At 40.4% G+C, this 20,521-nt stretch overlaps 1 protein-coding gene across 1 annotated transcript in view; it reads left to right on the forward strand.

Moving 5' to 3' along the window:
• The window catches only part of DROSHA (drosha ribonuclease III), a 105,584-nt gene that overhangs the window by 46,257 nt on the left and 38,806 nt on the right, over positions 1-20,521 (forward strand). The window contains exons 16-21 of the mRNA XM_054017550.1: positions 4,223-4,330; positions 7,982-8,089; positions 11,108-11,246; positions 12,400-12,460; positions 15,523-15,582; positions 19,695-19,794. Of these exons, the coding sequence (XP_053873525.1) occupies positions 4,223-4,330; positions 7,982-8,089; positions 11,108-11,246; positions 12,400-12,460; positions 15,523-15,582; positions 19,695-19,794 (576 nt within the window). The remainder of the gene's footprint in view (positions 1-4,222; positions 4,331-7,981; positions 8,090-11,107; positions 11,247-12,399; positions 12,461-15,522; positions 15,583-19,694; positions 19,795-20,521) is intronic.

Genomic DNA, 20,521 nt, shown 5'->3' on the forward strand with positions numbered 1-20,521 from the left:
TCATCTGCCACCACTGAGAACAGCCAAGCTCCATCCTCTTTGGAACCCCCCTTCAGGTAGTTGAAGGCTGCTATCAAATCTCCCCTCACTCTTCTCTTCTTTAGACTACATAACCCCAGTTCCCTCAGCCTCTTCTCGTAAGTCATGTGCCCCAGCCCCCTAATCATTTTTGTTGCTCTCCGCTGGACTCTCTCCAATTTGTCCACATCCCTTCTGTAGTGGAGGAACTAAAACTGGATGCAGTACTCCAGGTCTGACCTCACCAGTGCTGAGTAGAGGGGAATAATCATTTCCCTCGATATGCTGGCAATGCTCCCACGAATACAGCCCAATATGCCATTGGCCTTCTTGGCAACAAGGGCACACTGCTGACTCATATCCAGCTTCTCGTCCACTGTTATCCCCAGGTCACTTTTCTGCAGAACTGCTGTTTAGCCAGTCGGTCCCCAGCCTGTAGCGGTGCATGGGATTCTTCTTTCATAAGTGCAGGACTCTGCACTTGTCCTTGTTGAACCTCATCAGATTTCTTTGGGCTCAATCATCTAATTTGTCTAGGTCACTCTGGACCCTATCCATACCCTCGAGTGTATCTACCTCTCCCCCCAGCTTAGTGTCATCTGCGAATTTACTGAGGGTGCAATTAATCCCATCATCCAGATCATTAATAAAAATGTTGAACAAAACCAGCCCCAGGACTGACCCCTGGAGCACTCGGCTTGATATCGGCTGCCAACCAGACATCGAGCCGTTGATCGCTACTCATTGAGCCTGACAATCTAGCCAGATTTCTATCCACCTTATAGTCCATTCATCCAATCCATATTTCTTTAACTTGCTGGCAGGAATACTGTGGGAGACCATATCAAAAGCTTTGCTAGAGTCAAGATATATCATATCTACCGTTTTCCCCATATCCACAGTGCCAGTTATCTCATCATAGAAGGCAATCGGTTTGGCCAGGCATGACTTGTCCTTGGTGAATCCACGTTGACTGTTCCTGATCACCTTCCTTTCCTCCGGTAGCTCAATTCTTCCTCCCCCTTACTTGCAAGAGTCTTGTGTAAGCATGGGTGTGTGGGATTTGAATGTTACTGCAAAGGGGTACTCAGAATTTATATTCAGAGGTCCAATGTATATTCTAGGTAGCAGCTGGAAGGGGATATCTGTGCTTTTCTGTAGGCATGCAGATGTATGTTTGTGTGTGACTGTCTATAATCATGTAGCTTACATGTGTGTATAAAGTGGAGTGTGACTGGATTAATCAATCTTAGACCGACAGCATCACCAGTTTGCTTTTTCTCTAACGACTGAAGCTGCTGCTGCAATAGATGGTCTTCAGTATATTTGACAGTGCACCAGATTTTATCATTAGTGCAAAGCATAGCATACTGTCGCGTGAACACGGGGCTTAATTAACATTTTATTTATAATAGTGTTAAATAAGCCCCCAAACCTCAGCTTCTTTCCTTGTAAATGGGAAGTACCACAGTGTTAAAAGTTATCTATGTCATAATTTTAAGGAGGAATGCTTTTCCCACTGAAATAGATTACTTTTATCTTTACTGTAGCTTTCATCACTGCAGGGGAGAACAAATGGAAGGCTAGAACTTTTTATTAAAAATGTCTCTCATTAGGGAATAATGGTGAGTTATTCTTAAAACAGTAGCAGAGAGGGCGTGGGGGTGATTGCATTTTTTCTGCAAAAATGAAGTGCTCCTTTGACATTTATCACTTCTTGTAGTGTGTAGACCTTTGTTTCTAGATTGTATCATCCAGGATGATGGTTTCCTAAAGTAATTGTCTGTCATAAGAAAGATGTATTGAAAACAGTTCTTAGGCAGAAACTTTGCGGTAGTGTGCTCCCACTTTGTGACACTGAGGACCTCATCAGTAATTTAGTAGGAGCTGGCAGGCTGCTGTAATTGGCATGTGAATTTAAAAAAAAAAAAAAAAAGAGAGAAAAAATGTATTCAGAATTGGGCACTGATGATGCACTGATATGCATGGTACTAAATTGGGCACTGATGATGCACTGATATGCATGGTACTGATATGCATGGTATTAAAGCCTAGAAGACCTTATAGAGCCTACCCCTAAAGAGTGTACAATTTATGGCCTCTGTCCACAGCCCATTGGCATTTGGATTTGGGCCCAAAGGAACAGGGCCTCATACACACCTGCTCATTATGCCATTAATTTCAATGTGATTACGGGATGCTAGGTCATTATTTGTATTGAGGTGGTGTCTAGGAGTTTCAGTCATGGACCAGGAGGAACCCTTTGTGCTAGACCGGGGTGGGCAAACTTTTTGGCCGGAGGGCAACATTTGTAAATTGTATGGAGGGCCAGTTAGGGGAGGCTGTGCCTCTTCAAACAGCCAAGCGTGGCCTGACCCCACCTGCTTCTCACCCCCTGACGCCCCACCCCCACCCCAGACTCCTGCCCCATCCAACCCCCCCGTTCCCTGACGTCCCCCCCCGGGACTCCTGACCCATCCACACACACATACACGCTCCCTGTCCCCTGACTGCCCCCTGCCCATCCAACCCCTCCTCTCATTCCTGACTGTCCCCCGGGACCCCTGCCCCATCCAACCACCCCTTCTCCCTGACCCCTGACTGTCCCCAGAACCCCTGCCCTTGACTGCCCTCCACCCCCCATCCAACCCCCCCTTCCTGACTGCCCCCCCCAGGATCCCTGCCCCCATTCAACCACACTGTTTCCTGCCCTCTGACCGCCCCGACCCCTATCCACACCCTCGCTCCCTGACCACCACCCCGAACTCCCCTGCACTCTATCCAGCCCTCCCGCCCCCTTTCTGCGCTGCCTGGGTCACTGATGGCTGGCAGCGCTACAGCTGTGCCGCCCGGCTGGAGCCAGCCACGCCACCGCGTAGCACAGAGCACCAGGTCAGGCCAGGCTCTGTAGCTGCGCTGCCCCAGGAGCTCGCAGTCCCGCCGCCCAGAGCATTGCGCTGCCAGTGGCGCAGTGAGCTGAGGCTGCGCGGAAGGGGGAACAGCTGGGGAGGGGCTGTGGGCTAGCCTCCTGGGCCAGGATCTCAGGGGCTGGGCATGAGGGTCCCACAGGCTGGATGTGACCCACAGGCTATAGTTTGCCCACCTCTGTGCTAGACCCTGTAGAAACTCAAAACAAAGAGAGTGTCTGTGCCCTAAAGAGCTATGTATAGTTTCCTTAAAACTGAAGCAGGCAGCAGGGAGGGGGAAGTTCTCAGCAGGGGCCCTTCAGTGAAGCATAGAGAGAGGAGAGATGTCACTTTTATCTTTAGTCCTTTATTCCAGTAAAGTTCCTTGTTCTCAATTAGAAGAAAATATGCAGTGACTGTTTCCCATTGTCACATGATATGTGTGGGAGTCGACATACTCATGGGGACACTTACAGTATCAGGACCTACATTCAGACTAAGAGACCCTATAACATACTGGATTATTTATTCTATTTATTTCTTCTGATTTATACAAAAAATAAAAGGGACTCCTATCCAAGGCTGTAGGTGCCCTTGCCGTTTTTCAGAAACAGAAATAAACTGCCTGCAGAAGACCAACTTCTCAAGGTCAAGGCAGTGCAGTTTTAATGGTTGGAATAAAGAGGGTAGATTTCATAGTAGGAGCCTCTGGTATCAGTGGATACTGACCCCCTGTTCCATAGGAGAGGTATTGACGTTTAACCCAGATCCGTTATAAGGTGACTGGGGCTAGATAATAAAGGTCTGTCTCTTACCCGCATGAATGAAGTGTTGGTTGTTTCTCACCCAAGCCTTGTGATGGAATATCAGATGTCAGGAATTCCTAGAGAGAAATGGCATTTGCTTATACTTGCTTATATCTCACTCAATAGATGCATAGGAATGGCTTTGTTCATTTCATCTTCAGCAAAAACCTGTGATTAGTCAGCTTTGTCCTCACCCTGCAGCTTATCAGGATAAGGAGACTGAGCCACATGCAGCCTTTCGTCATACTTGTGGGCATCCAGGCCACCCCAGCTTACATCATTACCAAGGGGCGGGTGGAGATAATTACAAGATTTAGGTTTAAAAATTGCTCTCTGAAAGTGCGCTTTACAAATAAATAAATAAATAAATAAAACCCATTCTCAAATACACAATCCTAACACCCTAATGTCCGTTTTTCATGCCCACATTTGGTTTCATATTGCTTTGTTGTAGAAAGTTTCTCACAGTTGCACCATTCCCTCCCTTTCTAGGAAGCGCTACAGAAAATCAGGCAGAAAAACACAATGAGACGAGAAGTGACAGTGGAGTTAAGCAGCCAAGGATTCTGGAAAACCGGTATTCGTTCTGATGTCTGCCAGGTGATTATTAGAGATAATTAATTATTAGCTATCCCTCCTGAAATCAGTTTCTTTTGTTAGTTAATAGACAGCAGATTAATGTCTCCTAATTTTGCAATGTTAAGGCCTTAGCTACACAGGGGTTGCCCCTGTTACATTATAGTGAACCGTCACTGGTATTATTGCACTGGTATAGACAGTGCTATTTGTACAGGTGGCACTTACCCCTGAATGAAACAAGGGTAATCTGTGCTGGTGCAAATTGTGGCTTATAGCAGTTGTACAGCTACGCTGGTGCCTGACAATGACTGTAACCAGGATAAAACCCCAATGTAAAAAAGACCGAAGAAGAGACTAACTTTGAGTTTTCAGGGCTTGTTGGTCAGTAAATTGGCCTTTTTTATAAACCCTCTTTTTTTTAAATCATATCTTCAAGGAGAATTTAAACTCTGTTGTATATTAAAGTGGAAAAACACACAAACCACAACTTTTTTTAACCTTTAGATTGGGAAAAAAAAAAAAAGAATGTGCCCAGAAGTAATATATTTGAAAGATGCATTAAAAAAAAAAAGAGTTCTATCCCAGAGCAAGGGACATGACAGAGTCCATGAATACTGACACAAAGGCTAATAATCCAACACACACAAATAAATCCAGTGAACTTTGTTTCAAAGATGCTAATTCAAGGCTCAGTGTTTCCAGGTTTAATTAATGTTAACCTAGCATTGTATAATGCTAATCAGACATTGCATACAGTGTGACAAATGTATAGTTAAGAATCCTATGATTGTATTGAACCCATATCATCTCAACTTATCTCTTCCTGGCAAAGCGTAAGGAGCAGTCTTGATGGAAGATGAATATTTAAATCCCAAACCCAGTCAAAAATAATTTCTCTTCCATCTAAGACTTCTTTTTGATGCCAGTACTGTTTATAGGTCTGAAACAGCATACCAGCGCAGTGTACCATCCCATATTTATAGGAATTTGTGAGTTTATTCTAACTTTTGTTATCTAATATATTTGTTGCTACACTTTAAGACAAACTGTGCATATATTTCTTAATTTGAAAGTTTAGAAACTGATTTGTTTATCTCTTTAGTAAATTTTTTTACAATTTATCTTATAATGTCTTATTAGACATTCTTGTTTTCTTTAATTGTTGAAGGATAGCAAATCACCAAAGAGCAATGAGTATAAAACATAATTTCACATATTGTTTTGTACATCTAAAACAATAAATTAGACTAGTCAATTCTTTGGATTTCTTTGAGAGGTCATAAGGAGACTAAACTATGCATCTTTAAAATGAAAGATTGCTGTTGCTGTTTTTCAGATATGCTTTTTGCCAGATTAGAATAAAAACTAAATGAATGTAAATCAATTCTGCAGGCAGACTTAATGCAGAGCGATTTAAAATTATTGGTTTGCTTTAATTCTTAAAAGCTCTGTAGTTTAGAAGATCAAAATTATTTTTATAAACATTGAAGTACTCTAATAATTTTAAATCACTCTGTTGCACAAAGTATAATACCAGTGTTGGCATTTTCCAAAATGAAGCACTTGCAAACAGGGAGAGAAGGAGTGAAGTGCTCTGATTAAAATGGCTCTGTTCTGTGTGAAGTAATTCAAAATTATTGGGCAGGTGGAGGGCACATCATCTTTGCTGCTATTAAATTATTACTTACAAAGAATCATTTTTATACCCAAAATAGCTTTAATCAGATGGTGTAATGGCTCTCCTGCCTATAATGCTATAGTTCCAGAAGAGACCATATTTCTTCAGTATCCATTAATTTGCCTAATGCAGTTTTTAAGTTGTTTTTTATGGGGAAGGAGGGGTTGGGAAGTGTTCCCCTAAAAAGAATTGGGAATGTTAAATAGCCATAATCCTATCTGACAGATATTAATCAAATTAATCACATATTTGGTGTCAGGAAAACAACACTTTGTCAATATAATTACAAGAGTCTAAATAAAGACTTTCTGTGTACCTCATGTTTATTGTCTGAAATAGACCAATTCCTTACTAGTTGAACTTCTCAATAAAAATCTAAAATGTTGATATATCCGTACTACAAACTGGGCCAAACATACTGCTTGCAGTGTACAAATAGTATTAAAACTGTGGTCTGTGCACTAATTCCCCGATGTAATCATTCTGGGTGCCTAGAAGGCTACTACAGTGGACAGAAAATGCAGAGAAATAGTGAACTGGTGGGCATGTGTCACTGGTCCTTGAGATGATTTATTTTTGATTAAGTGGTCAAGAAGGAAGATGCACAAGAAGCACAGTTATAGAACATATAGTTGGGGGTCGTTCCCCCTCTCCCGAGGTTGTTATGAGAGAAACTACTAACAGTATTGGATTTTAATTTAAATACTAGAAATTCACTTAAATCTAATTCTATTCAGCAACAGTGTTTTCACTTCCCAGTAATATAGTTCTTACCAGTCATCACATCTGCAATGTTAACCCACATTTCTAAAAAAAAAAAAAAACCTCAAATGCAATCTTATGCTCTTTTCAACAAAAGGTAATCCTTATAATCTCATAGCACTGTTATGTTCACCAGTTCTTACTCTGTGACAGAGCTCAGTTTCACCAACATACCAAAATCCACAAAGACACTCAACCCCATAAATTACATGACCTATTATACATGCTTAACTAATTTTCTACTATACATTTCCCTTTAATCATACGCTTTGCATTCATTGTGAAGTGATACATGGATAATTTTCAGATTTCATCTTCAAATAAGTCTTGTTTCTATGAATACTTAAACTTGATTTTGCTAATTACAATAGGAATTATAATTTTATATTGCATATCGTAAAAGCATTCATTATTTCACATGCATATATAAAGTATGATTTTAAATTACATATTATGATTTAGCCACTGTAAATCTTATATTTCTTATTCTTCCATAAGAATTTTACTGTTGGCATAATAGAATAGGGTAAACTGTGCTACTTGTTCAGTTATCAATTATTTTCCCCAGATCTCTAGTCTCGAACCAATGCTTAGAAAAGTGTATAAACGGGGAGATTTTCAAAGTGCACTTAAGAATCCTACCCTTATTGAAAGCCACTGGGATTTGGACACCTAACTCCCATTTCAGTTTTGAAAATATTACCCAGAGCGTTTTTTGTGGTGCGGGAGGTCAGGGGTGGGGCCAGAAATGAGGGGTTCATCAAAAACCGGATACCCTTGTGACCCTATTATCCCAAGTGACAAGTGGTATAAAATGACTTTTCCTCATCTTGGTGGTTTATGAAATATTATACTTTAAAATTATGTCAGAGGTCTAACCTGGCCTTGAGTCTTTTTTTTCGTACTAATCAAAGTGTGCATATTGTAGCAAGTGTCAGATGGCCATGTAATGTTTTGCCACTTCTTGACTTTACCTTGATACGCTTTGATATATTCAGCAATATGCAACAAAAGAATCTTTCCACCCAACAAAGTACTTCAGTAGAAGACGAGTTATATTCATTAAAGGGCATAAGGTCATTATTATTTTTAGTTTATTTCTCATGTAAATCAAAAAAAAGTAAAATTTGTGTCATAACAAGCTAAACTTCTTTGTGTGTTTGATGGTTACTCAGTTGGGTTCTCTGTGTTTTGTAAATGCATAGTTTTCCTCATTGCAATTATTTTCCTAGCATGCAATGATGCTTCCTGTTCTCACCCACCATATTCGCTACCATCAATGTCTGATGCATTTGGACAAGTTGATAGGCTACACTTTTCAAGACCGATGCTTGCTACAGGTAAGAAATGCCAAAAGACAAATTACATACTAATTTGCCTTTTGAGTTCTGGAGGACTGAAGCTCTGCTTCTGTGGAGCAAGGTGAGGAGAGCTGCAGCATGACCATTGTCCCCAAGATAGGTAGGCTTATGTGTGTAAATCCTGCTGAACCCACTAACTGGAGAAATGAGGTGTATTGCTGATATTGGGAAGCACCTGATTATTTGCACCTCTGATCTTAAAAAGGTTCCAGATGTCCTGTGAGAATCTGTAAAATCAGGTTTCCACTGCTTGTGGTTTGTAAATCATGAAATCCTGCAGGATGAAAAGCATTATATACGAATGCAAGATTATATTTTTATTACTTAGTGCGTTCCTTTACTTGCCGAGTTCTGAAAAACCAGTGTCATACTGCAGATGTCTGTAAATTTTGCCTTGTACTATTTTGTAGTTTATTATTTCATAAAGAATCCTTTGTGTTCAAAGCTATGAACAGACAGATGTCTCTTCAGACCTACAGGTGTTTGTTGTTCACTGTTACGAAGTGAAAGAGAGAAGTAGTGTTTCTTTTGGGGTTTTAATACTTCCGTGTTGCATGATCAATCAGTTGTGCAAGTGCATTTTTGCACACTGGGCCTCTCTCAGCAAAAACTGTCTATTGCAGATCTAAATGAAAGGGCAAAAATAAGTAAGTAGATCTGTGTTTATCAACCTATTTTAGTGCAAAAAGTGTATTTTATATATAATTTCAAATTTAATTGCTAAAATTTAGGTGCTTCACTTTTTTTTGTTTTTTTACATATAATGACTCAAGAATTGTTAATAAAAACATTCTCAAATGCTTTGTACTCCTTGTACAAACCAGATTAGTTTGAGCATAGAGGGGATGGGTTCTATGCTTAATTATGAGCATAGTTTTTTTTGAATTTCCTGGGTTTTAGAGTTAAAGAGTATATAAAAGAAAATCCATCCATAAAAACCTACTAACTGCCATGATAGAACACTTGAAGCAAAAAGCAAATAAGTTATCAATAATGAGGGAAAGCATAAGACAAGGTGCACCAACATAAATCACACTAAATGCACAGAGGCACTTTATCTAGGCTTGATCCTTATGCATGCTTATTGAATAGCTAAGAATTTGTTCCAGGAGAGAGAGTCCCTAGTGAGATTTATATTTCACCATTTAAATAACTGTGCATAGGATGCCAAATATACAAATATGTAATCTCCCAGTGATGATGTATGTTTCATCATACAGTATGCATTTAAAGACCTGACAGAGAAGAGAGGCTGGGGGGTGTTTCGTGTGTTTTTGTTTTAACCATTCTAATAAGTTTTAGTGTGTTCTATTTTAGAGGAGTAAGTGTTTTAGAGGGATAGGTTTGGCAAACTGTAGTTAGTGCTAATTAGGTATTTAACAAGGATTTTGGGGGAAATGCTGTAAGTTGAATAACAATTCGGTCTGACAATAGTTAAAATAAGCTTTGTTTGAATGAAGTGGGCAAAGGAGCTGTTTAGAAGCTTTTAGTTCAGCATCGAAGGCCCTAATCCTACAAATATTTCCTGAATAACTTTCTGCATATAAGTAGTCCCATTTTAACGCAATGGGGCTGCTAACAATTCTCATATGCAGGATTGGGGCCTAAGTCTTTGTCTTTGCTGTATTAATTGCTACTGACACCTCCCATTTCTGCTGCCCTTTATAAAGTGATAGCAGCAAAGATGCAAGCTCCTGGTAGTGCTTACAGTACAAACTAAATATAGAGCTCAAGTCTGCCACTCCTATTCGCCTTCACTAATACGTTGCTCTGAGAAGGGTCCCAGCAAAGGCAATGAGAGTAAAGGGCTATTCATTGTGAGCAAGAGTAGCAGAGTCTGGCCTTTGGTGAGCAAAAATTCAATCATCTCTCTTTTACTAAAAAAAGATGAAGCTCTCCTTATTGATACTTTACATATTTGTATTGAGTTACAAATGCTTGAAGTGGTATTGCGGTATATAGATACATTCATGTAGTAATTGTATTAGATTTCATGTTTTCTGTACTAAGCAAATCTTCATATTGTTTAACATAGTTCAGCCAAGTTAGCAAGCAAAACATTTTAGGGCAAATTGACATTTCAGATTTTCTTTTCTTTCAAAAACGAATTTATTTCTTTAAAAAGCTTTTGAAAGTTAATTAGTTTAAGTGGTGATCAGGCATAAATAGGGTTACCATACGTCCGGATTTTCCCGGACATGTCCGGCTTTTGGGGGCTCAAATCCCCGTCCGGGGGGAAATCCCCAAAAGCCGGGCATGTCCGGGAAAATCGGGAGGGCTGGGTGGTGCTCGGCCGGGGCCGGCGGTGCGGGGCCGGGGGCATGGTGCCGGGCCGGGAACCAGGGGCGCAGGGCCGGGAACCAGGGGCGCAGGGGCGCGGGGCCGGGCCGGGGTCCGGGCTGGGAGCCGGTCAGCCGGGCCGGCGGGGAGCCGGGGAGCCGGGCCCGCGGGGAGCCGGGGAGCCGGGCCCGCGGGGAGCCGGGGGGTGCGCCGGGCCGCCGGGGGCCGGCAGTGCTGGGCGGGCCGGGGGTGGTCGGCCGGGGCCGGCACCCCAGGGCCCGAGCCGACCCAGGCTGGAGCCGCCGGGGGCCAGCCTGGGCCGCGCCTCCTCCCCCCACACCCCCCTTACCTGCTTCAGGCTTCCCGCGACTCAAATGTTCGCGGGAAGCAGGGGAGGGGGCGGAGACTTTGGGGAGGGGGCGGGGTTGGGGTGGGGGTATGGGCGGGGCTGGGGGCGGGGCCGTGGGCCGTGGAGTGTCCTCCATTTGGAGGCACAGAATATGGTAACCCTAGGCATAAATGATGTGTTTCGTGACATATCTGAAGTCGTACATCCTACATTTTAATTGCTTGAACCACAGTTACTAATTGCCAACAGCACATCATAGCATGTCTTCAAACTGAGAAATAGCTGTTGTTAGCAGCTACCAATCTAACATTGCTCTTAGCGTTTGCAAAGATTAACCCAGTTTTTGACTTGCACATGCTGCTTTCTAGCTTGCCATGACTCATCCAAGCCATCACCTAAACTTCGGAATGAATCCGGACCATGCAAGAAATTCCTTGTCCAACTGTGGGATTCGACAGCCCAAGTACGGAGACCGAAAAGTCCATCACATGCACATGAGGAAAAAGGGTATGCAATTACACTATTATTGTTTTCTCTCTCACCATCCTTAACCTCCAAGAAGAACTGCCACCTAATCGATGCTTGTTCAACCTATATTCTCCTGAGGGCTTGTCTGCACTGCAGCGTTAGCTCAAGTTAACTCTGTGAATGAAGTTAGCCTAGCTGGAGTGACGGTGGACACAGTGAGTGATTGTGTCAGCAGTACAAAGTAGCTGCATCCACACTTCACTACTAGCTGGAGCTTCAATAACACTCGAGTGTACACACACATCTCTCCCTGCCCCTGAAGGCCAGCTATCTTGAGTTTAAAGCACCACTTACCTGGAGCTAGAGAGTTTTGTGTGTTCATGGGAGTCAGATTAGGGGCAACACTCAAGGATTATACCTTGAGCTAACATGGCAGTGAAGATTACCTCTAGGAGAGAATTTTAGTGGAAGTTTCTAATGCTTGAGCACATGGTAATACAAATAATTAAAAAATAATAATAATAAATTACTGGGAGATCTATTCTGAATGATTGGATTTTACAGATTAGCAAACAAGTAGCTGACAAAATAAGCAAGGATAATACATCACAGAATATACTTTGTTTTACTTTTGACAAGTCTATCTATTGATATTTTCATAATGCAATAAGTCGACTGAAGTATATTTTATAAAAATTGTGAAGTCTCATTAATGAGACCTCTTTGTAACACTGCTATGAAATCCTTGCTGAAACGTGGAAGCAGTGCAGCTGTCGAATATGTGGGCTCTGCTGCACAACTTCTTTCTCCCTTAAATACAAGCAACTGCAGTAATACAAATTGTCTGTTCATACAACGTTGGGGGTGGGGGTCTATCTCATTTGGAGCCTGGCCTTTCTGTGACTTTATATCTGGCTCCATGAATGTAAAAGCAGTTTCCTGTGGGCAGCCATTAGCTAGCCATTAGTCCCTATAAGGATTATACCTGAATAAAAATGTCCTGCTGTAATTTAACTCTGGATCTGTGGTGTTTCTGCTTTCTGATTGACCCTATGGCATTTTTTGTTTGTATGGTTTTTTAAATGCAGAGTGAGAGTCTTGCATGGTAAATACAAAGTGACGTTCGAAGAAATTACTTCAATGAAATTGGTGATGATTTTTAATAACTGTTTAGCATTGTTTATTTTTACAGGAATAAACACCTTGATAAATATTATGTCCCGCCTTGGGCAAGATGATCCGACTCCTTCCAGGTAAAGAAAGCAGCTAATACTTTGCTTCCAGCATTTTAGTTATATGCTAATGTGTGCGGATCAGTCTTTTTCTTGGACCTAGAAGGTTAACTAAAAATGAAAATTCAACTCTAGTTTCTTAATAACCTTTGTAACAAAACAGCCAGATGATTTCTAACTGTCGGGAAGTAAGTGTGTGTGTACACATACTTATTTATATGCATGTGCAAGGAAAGGAAAATCACTCCAAAAATATTGTTTCTGTTTTTTAATAAAATCAAGTGGCTTTTTCGAAAAAGAGGAACAGCAAGAGTGGTGAGTAGAAAAAGTCTTTAAAAAGGGTGTTACTCTGAGCTTGCAAAACCACCATTTGCCAAAAACATCCTTTTACAAAGGCACAGAAAACCAAGCACCAGCTCTGTAATGCATCTAGTGAACAAGACATTTACGAGAGCCCCTAAAGAAAATCTGCTTCAGTCCACAAAACTTAAAGAATCATTAATACTTCTGTTCGGATAGCTCAAATGGTGAACAGCGAAATGCTACATTTATTTTACTGCATGTGCATAGCACAAACTTTCCACTGTACTTAAAAAAATGATCAGGAACTAGATTCTGTGCCACCCTTACTCATAGTGAGTAGTATCTTACTCCATGAATAGTCCTATTGAAATCAACAGGGCTACTGATAAAGTAAGGTATCACTCAAAATGAGCATGAGTGACACAGAATTTGGCCCAATATAAATTAATAACATAGAACAATATGCGAGTAAGAGAGACTTGGGTCATCCTACCTATTAGAGAATTAGAAAATTAGTCTGAAATCAACACGATTCAAAAAAGACAAGTGCAAAGTACTGAATTTGGGAAGGAAAACTTAAAACTTAAATGCACGGCTACAAAATGGAGAATAAATGTCTATGTGGTGGTACTGCTGAAATAGATCTGAGGGTTATAGTGGATCACAAATTTGAATATAAGTCAACAATGTGATGCAGTTGCTAAGAAGGCTAATATCACTCCGGGATGTGTTAACAGGAGTGTCATAAGTAAGACATGGGAGGTAATTGTCCCACTCTACTCAGTGCAGTCCAATTCTGGGCCCTGCACATTAGGAAAGATGTGAACAAATTAGAGAGAATCCAGAGGAGAACAACAAAAATTATAAAAGGTTTAGAAAACCTGACCTATGAGGAAAAGTAAAACAAACTGGGCATGTTTAGTCATGAGAAATGAAGACTGAGGAGGACCGATAACAGTCTGCAAATATGTTCAAGGCTGTTAAAAAAGAGAATGATATTCAATTGTTCTCCTTGTCCACTAAAGGCAGGCCAAGGAGCAATGGGCATAATCTGCAGCACGGGAGGTTAAGGTTAGATATTAGAAAAAAAAAAATCTAACTATAAGAGTAGGTAGGGTCTGGAATAGGAAGGTTGTGGGATCGCCATCATTAGAGGTTTTTAAGAACAGATTGGATAAGAACCCATCAAGGATGGTCTAGATATACTTAGTCCTGCCTCAGTGTAGGGGCTAGACTTGAAGACCTCTCGAGTTCCCTTCCAACCCTCTGTTTCTGTGATTCTACCTCCATTCACAGCCATGTAGGACTCTCCCAGAGTACAGCTCTGGGTGTGGGTGGAAGAAGCAGGAACACCTGCGAACAAGTGGATGAGGTGATGCTGGAGCAATACGCTATTCAACCCTAAAAGGGTTATTGTAACTTATTCCAATCCCCATCCTGCTTTGGGGCAAGGTGAGAGCAGCAGAGGAGGAATTGTGATTCTGAGTGACGCTCCCCATGGGATGGTGCTGCTACACTCTGTCCCCAAACACAGGGCTGAGCCTAAAGATTCAATCTAGTCTCTTTAGATTGCTCTTTGAGTTCTGGTGTATTTACACTATTGTACTCCCAATTATAAAATAATATTTTCAAGAATAGGTCTAATATCCATCAAAAATTAACTCCTTCTCTCAAAGGGAAATCACTCAGTAATTATCCTATCTCAGCTGAATGGACTGGAAAATCCATACTTCTCAGCTCTGTTTGCCATTATGCCTCTACAAAGAGAAGTTATAGTATAACTAACACTTTGCTTTTAAATAGTACTTGGCGCTTGAACCCCTACCAAAGTTCTGCTTTTTAAAAAGTTAGATGAGTGATTTAATAATTTGAGGAAGAACAAATTGCAATAAAAGCTGTCAGACACTTGAAAAGAGGCCTCTGGAAAGAAACCACCAGTATCTTACCCCTCGATTCTGCAGACATGACCTACGAAATCAATGGGGCTACTCCACATGCTTAAAGTTAAGCAGCTTGAGATACTGTACTGAGACTAGGTCCCTATCTTATTCAGCTGGTATTGCCAAGCTTTCTGTCCCTTACCTATTAATAAATCTGTTAATGGGGGAGGGCTTGGGGAAGCAAAAAGAAAAGATAGAGCACTCATAGAAGCAATAAAAAAAATGAGAGCAAGAGAGGAAAAGAGAGGGAACATAGCTCTTATTAGTTTGATAGAGTCTTTGAAGGTATCTTCTTCCGTTCTAGTAAGTCCTTCTAAGAGCCTGAAGGAAATCTCAGAAAATGGGTCAGAGGACACTTGTCTTTGACATTAAAGGGACTGTGAAAAATAAAAGCACATACAGACTGCCATGTAGTTGGAGATGCACCAACAAATCCATTGTAGAGTCATCAGGTCCAGGGGGTGTTTCTGTTTATTATAGACATCTCCCCAGCAGCGCACAGAGCTAAGGTTGGTGATTTATTTTAAATCACCTGGTGTCCATGGCAAAGCACAAACAGCCTGATCTCAGCATGCCATTACACGCTGCTAGTCAGAAATTCTGCTTCCTCTCTCCCTGTTAAATGCTGATAAATAATCTATGAAGATTCAAAGACTTGTGGTAGCAGTTCTGAGTTTGATAACCTACATGTTCATTGTTATATATCCGAGAGGAAAGTATCAAAATAGGAAAGCAGCAAGATCATTTCCCTTCCTGATCACCAAAAAACTTAAACTATACTGTACAAATAACTACAGTTCACTGGGGTTACTGACAATAAATCTCAAAACACTTTTGCAGGATTAACCACAATGAACGTTTAGAATTTTTGGGAGATGCTGTGGTGGAATTTTTAACTAGGTAAGTGTGGAGTTTTTCTACAAAGTTCTGTATTGTGTCTTATTCATCAAATTTCATATATTTTTTCCTTAACATTCAACTGTATTACGCTTTCAAATGTGTAAGTTTTGATAGTCTGTGTATTTGCTGTCCTGTATCCTTGCAATGATTGTAAGAGCCGCACATCTGCGTATACTTCTTTTCAAGCCTCTTACAATGCTGACGCTGTGAAGAGTAAGATTACAAGATGAAAGGCTAGTGTCTCTGTCCTGTCAAATGCTATTTGAAGTTGCTCATAACTGTAGGAGATCAACTTGTCTTGGGCCAAATACTTTAGAGCTTATAACCAATTTATAAAAAGGAGAGAGATTATTTTTAAATGTGTCATTTTGTTTCCGTGCCTTCCCTTGATCTCTTCCCCTCTAATCTCGAGAGTGGTGTTTACAAGCAATATTGAATGTGTAGAATTTTTTAGGGGGATTATTCTCTAAACCTCAGTCCTTAGGGGCACAGCTTGCATCTTGTCTTTCAAGAATATATTTACATTCATGTACAAACCATTAGAAAATAATAACACAAAACAAAATTCACAGTTCATCAAAAATCACACCCCATTTTGCTAAACCGATTCTTCTGAAAGTAGTACATACTGGAAAATTACAAAAATACTCAAACTGGACTTGCTGAGCCTAGTGCAAGTGGCAGCTAGCTTGGTGAAAAGTGTCATTTGTGACAAACAGCAATATCAGCATTCAATGTGAAAGATTTTAAATCCTTTTCCAGAGCCCTTGTCAGTCCATTTTTAAGAGGGAAGTAGTCAGTGTGCTTAAAGGGAGGCTTTTAAAAAAGCTCATGGTATTACGGATAACAAAATTGCACTTTTGTAACCATCCTTCGATACCCAACAGCTACTCTGGATTATGGGCCACGTGTCTGTCAATATCTATTTCTTTACTTTAAAAATCTGTGGCCTTTTCTAGAAGGAGAGAGGAGGCAAATTTTTTTGGTGATAGAACACAAATTCCTAGTATTACTGCTTAAAAACTACTGTTTAATAGTACACAATCCTCTGAGACTTACAAACCTGTATATTTGGATTTATATGTAAATTTCAGTGTACATTTTGGGCTTGTCTACGCAGTGGGGTATCACGCTTTATGGGGTTGTTATTTCTAAGGAGTATTATTGTTTTGCACATTAGTGCTATAATGTAGTGCTGTTTGAAATAGTACTGTGTTAAAGTGCACTAGAGAACCTTTAGTGTGCATCAGCAGGGTCTATAGGCCAATTAATGTCCAACATGTGAGCATGCGTTAGAAATCACACTCCCATAAAGCACATTACCCCACCTTGGAGACGAATCCTTCATTTTCAGTGTTAAACCTCTGAAACGACAATGACATTTCTGAGAAATCCACACCACACTCATAAACGCTATTGCTGTAGTGCATTAAAATATGCAACTTCTAGATGTATAGTTTATTATCATTCTCTAATAAAGAAATGTTTTAGAAGGGGATCTGAAACAATCCCTCTTCCTCTCCAGCGATATATTGCATACTTGTGTCTATGTCTGTGTTCCAGTAGCCCAGAATACCCTCTCTAAAGTAATTGAAAGTTTTTATTATCTATATAAACCTTTATCCTTTTTTTACATTTTTTTTTAATTTGACATAATTACAAGAACTCAACAAAAGTAGTTCAGATCATTCCTCCCAATATGTGATACCTTGCATTTGTCAGTATCTCAGCAATCGTATGGCCCATTCAGCTAATTTTTGCCCCAGTTGAGGAAAACACTTAAGCAGTTTTTATTGTTGACTAACTTAAATAATTTCTTGTCATCTGCAATTTTTTCCATCTTGCTCTTTGCACTCTTTTCCAGATCACTGATGAATATGTGAAACATCACTGTGTGGAACCTTATGATACCTCACTGTTAACCTTTTGTTAAATTGAGGCCCGGATTTTTAAAACTGACTAGTGATTTTAGGCAGCGTATGTGACAGCTTCCAGCGTACAACCTGGACTGTGAGACCGCTGTGTCCCCTTTTTAGTCTCTGTATCAGGGTACCTCTCACACTGCTCTGCTAGTGACAAGCAGCTCCTTCAAGCTTCGCTCCCACATAGCCATTAGCCTTTGAAGGCACACCCAAAGTTACTTGCAGGCTCGCACAGTCACTCGTGAACTATACACAGGGAGACACCAGCAAATCCCCCCAGCCCCAGCTTTGTACCCCAGAAATGTACCATCCTACACCGCTCAAGATCTTCTTGATCAGTGTAAGCTCATTAGTTAGTTTGCCACTCCTTCAAAGTGTAGTGGACATGCCCCAGCCTTTGTAATCTGAGTAGATTCCTCAAGCACCTTAGACAAACTGGTAAAAAACATTAAAATAAGTTTCTTAACTACAGAAAGATAGATTTTAAGTGATTATAAATGTTTGGCATAGAGGTCAGAGTTGGTTATATAAGAAATAAAAGATAAAATCACAATCTAAATACTAAACTTTATCAGACTAAGCAAGATTTGAATCAAGCAGTTTTTCCTCACCGTACTGGATGTTTCAGGCAGAATTTAGTTCATAATTCATACCAACTAGAAAGCCTAGTTAGGACCATCCCTTCTTCCCAGTTCAAGGAAGCTTCCCTTTGTCTTGCAAATGTTCTTGTTTCTAGGTGTTGAGATGAGGGAGGCGAAGTGGTGATGTCATTGCCACTCATTTTATACTCTCTTCCAGGTGCTGGAAAGATCCTCGCTGTGTCACGGGGGTTAGACAGTCCCCATCTTGTATGTGCTCTCTCAGGAGTTTTCGAGAGGGGTCCACTGGGAGAGTAGATTCTCCTTGATGGGCCATCAACACATGACTGACTAATCCTGGTGTTAATCTGACTTGGAGGTGTTAGCTGCTCCTTTGTTGCCACTGCAAGGCTAACTGTGGGCATCTCCCAAACTCACAACATATTTCAGTAACACATATGCAAAACTTAATGGCATCACTTACAATGGTAGTACATACAATTCAACAGGATAGTAATGTTCAACAGATCCTGACTTTTCAAATGATACCTCTCAAGGCATAGTTAGTACAAAACATATTATAGTCATATAACTGGTGAATATGTGGGTACAGGGTGTCACACTTTAATTTTTGCATGACCATCTTGAGATAGCTCATGGGGGGGTTAATTTTACAGAACGTGCCAAGCACACACACTCTAAAGATCCTGCCTCCTCATGGTCTTTGAGATTAGCCTCCCATAAACTAAGGCACCCAAAATCACTAGTCACTTTTGCAAATCTTGGATGGACGATTTAATCCCTACTTTCTTTTACTGACTGTTAGCCAATTTATAATTCATGATTGTACATAAATTCCTTAAATTAATTCCTTAATTACTTCATGAACTACTTTATTAAAGGCCTTTTGAAAGTCCATTTTGTTTGTTCCTAATGAATTTTTCACTAGATATACTATTAATTATATTTTTCCAGCTGTGTCACTTTGGATAAAAATAGGCTAGTTGATTTCACTTTTGTATAGTCAGTTACTATGCAGTTTCACTATCATAAGGCTCTTGTGCACGCTGTTGCAATGTTTGGTTTGCAGTAGCTTCAGGCAGAGGTTTGCCTTTAAAAACAAACAAACAAAAACCCAAACTTTTCAGAGGAATTAAAAAAAATAGTATTGTAAAAGCATTTTTTTAAAAATCCTACATCCTGGGCCAGATTTGACTGAATGGTGTCTCCTTACTGTGTTTGCCTGTCTGGAATCAAGCTGTTTTCTCTCACCGTAGAGATTGCCTGCTCCTACTGAGTGTTTTGCCCCAGCTTTTTTTTTGTTGTAGAGGTCCAAGCTACCATTGAAATCTGCAGAGAAGGTGACCATATGTGTGATTTCAGGTAGTTAAAAATTGTATGCTAAATTGTAAAAAGATCATCTACACAATACTGTTTAAAAACAAACAAGTTTTTACCATAGCTCTGGTGAAGTTCTGTGGTGGGGAGGGAACTGTGTCATCCATTAAAGAACATATTGAGCTGTCAGCATCCCACAGAGCAGCAGGTAACTGGTATAGACTCTAATAGCAAATGTATCAGTGTTGAGTCTATTTGAATTTTTTCTTTGCAGTGTCCATTTGTACTACCTGTTTCCAAGCCTAGAGGAAGGGGGGTTAGCTACATATCGCACTGCCATTGTTCAGAACCAGCATCTTGCTATGCTGGCCAAGGTATGTACAGGCATTTTTATCTCTTTATTGGAATTATGTAGCTATGATGTCTGGCAGTGGGTGGGTTAGTTACTGGTCTGTCTGTCCACCTATCAGTATCTTTACTATATGTTTTGGATTTGAGTTTGGTCACTAGCTCTGTCATTAGTTTTGAAGGTAAACTTTGAGGAAGTCACATTTGGAATCTGACAAGGGGAGGGAGGTGTATGGAGGGGGCATTCAGGAGGAGTGACTCCTTCTGCTAATATATGGACTTCTAGGGCTTCTGTCATTAAGGCCTCCATATATTTAACCGTTCGTTGCACTGGATCTAGTGAATGTTGGTAGTGAATGGATAATTGAAGAGCAAATTTGATAGTTGTAGAAGAACCTATAATACAGCATATGTAGCAAGAAAGCGTAGGGGGAGAAAGGTGAGAAAAACCCCTTTGATTATTTCCCAGCCTGGATATTCACTGTTTAGGCTTACTGCCTTCTGGCAAAGAATAATATTAGAAGGGCTTTTTATGATAAATAAGATCAAACTATAAAAAAATATAAGAAGTTCTATGAAGTTTAGCTTTTTATTAGATTTTGTGAGTGATGTGTGTTTGGGTTTTTTAAAATTTTCTCTGTGATAGTAAGATTGGAATATGCTACAGAAACCCGATTAAATCCATTTCCATGATGGTTTGGTTGTTCAAATTTGGTTTTATTAACAGTGAAAATCTTACTACATTTGATTTCA

This window comes from Malaclemys terrapin, chromosome 2 (assembly GCF_027887155.1).
Source record: "Malaclemys terrapin pileata isolate rMalTer1 chromosome 2, rMalTer1.hap1, whole genome shotgun sequence".
Classification (NCBI taxonomy): Eukaryota; Metazoa; Chordata; order Testudines; family Emydidae; genus Malaclemys; species Malaclemys terrapin.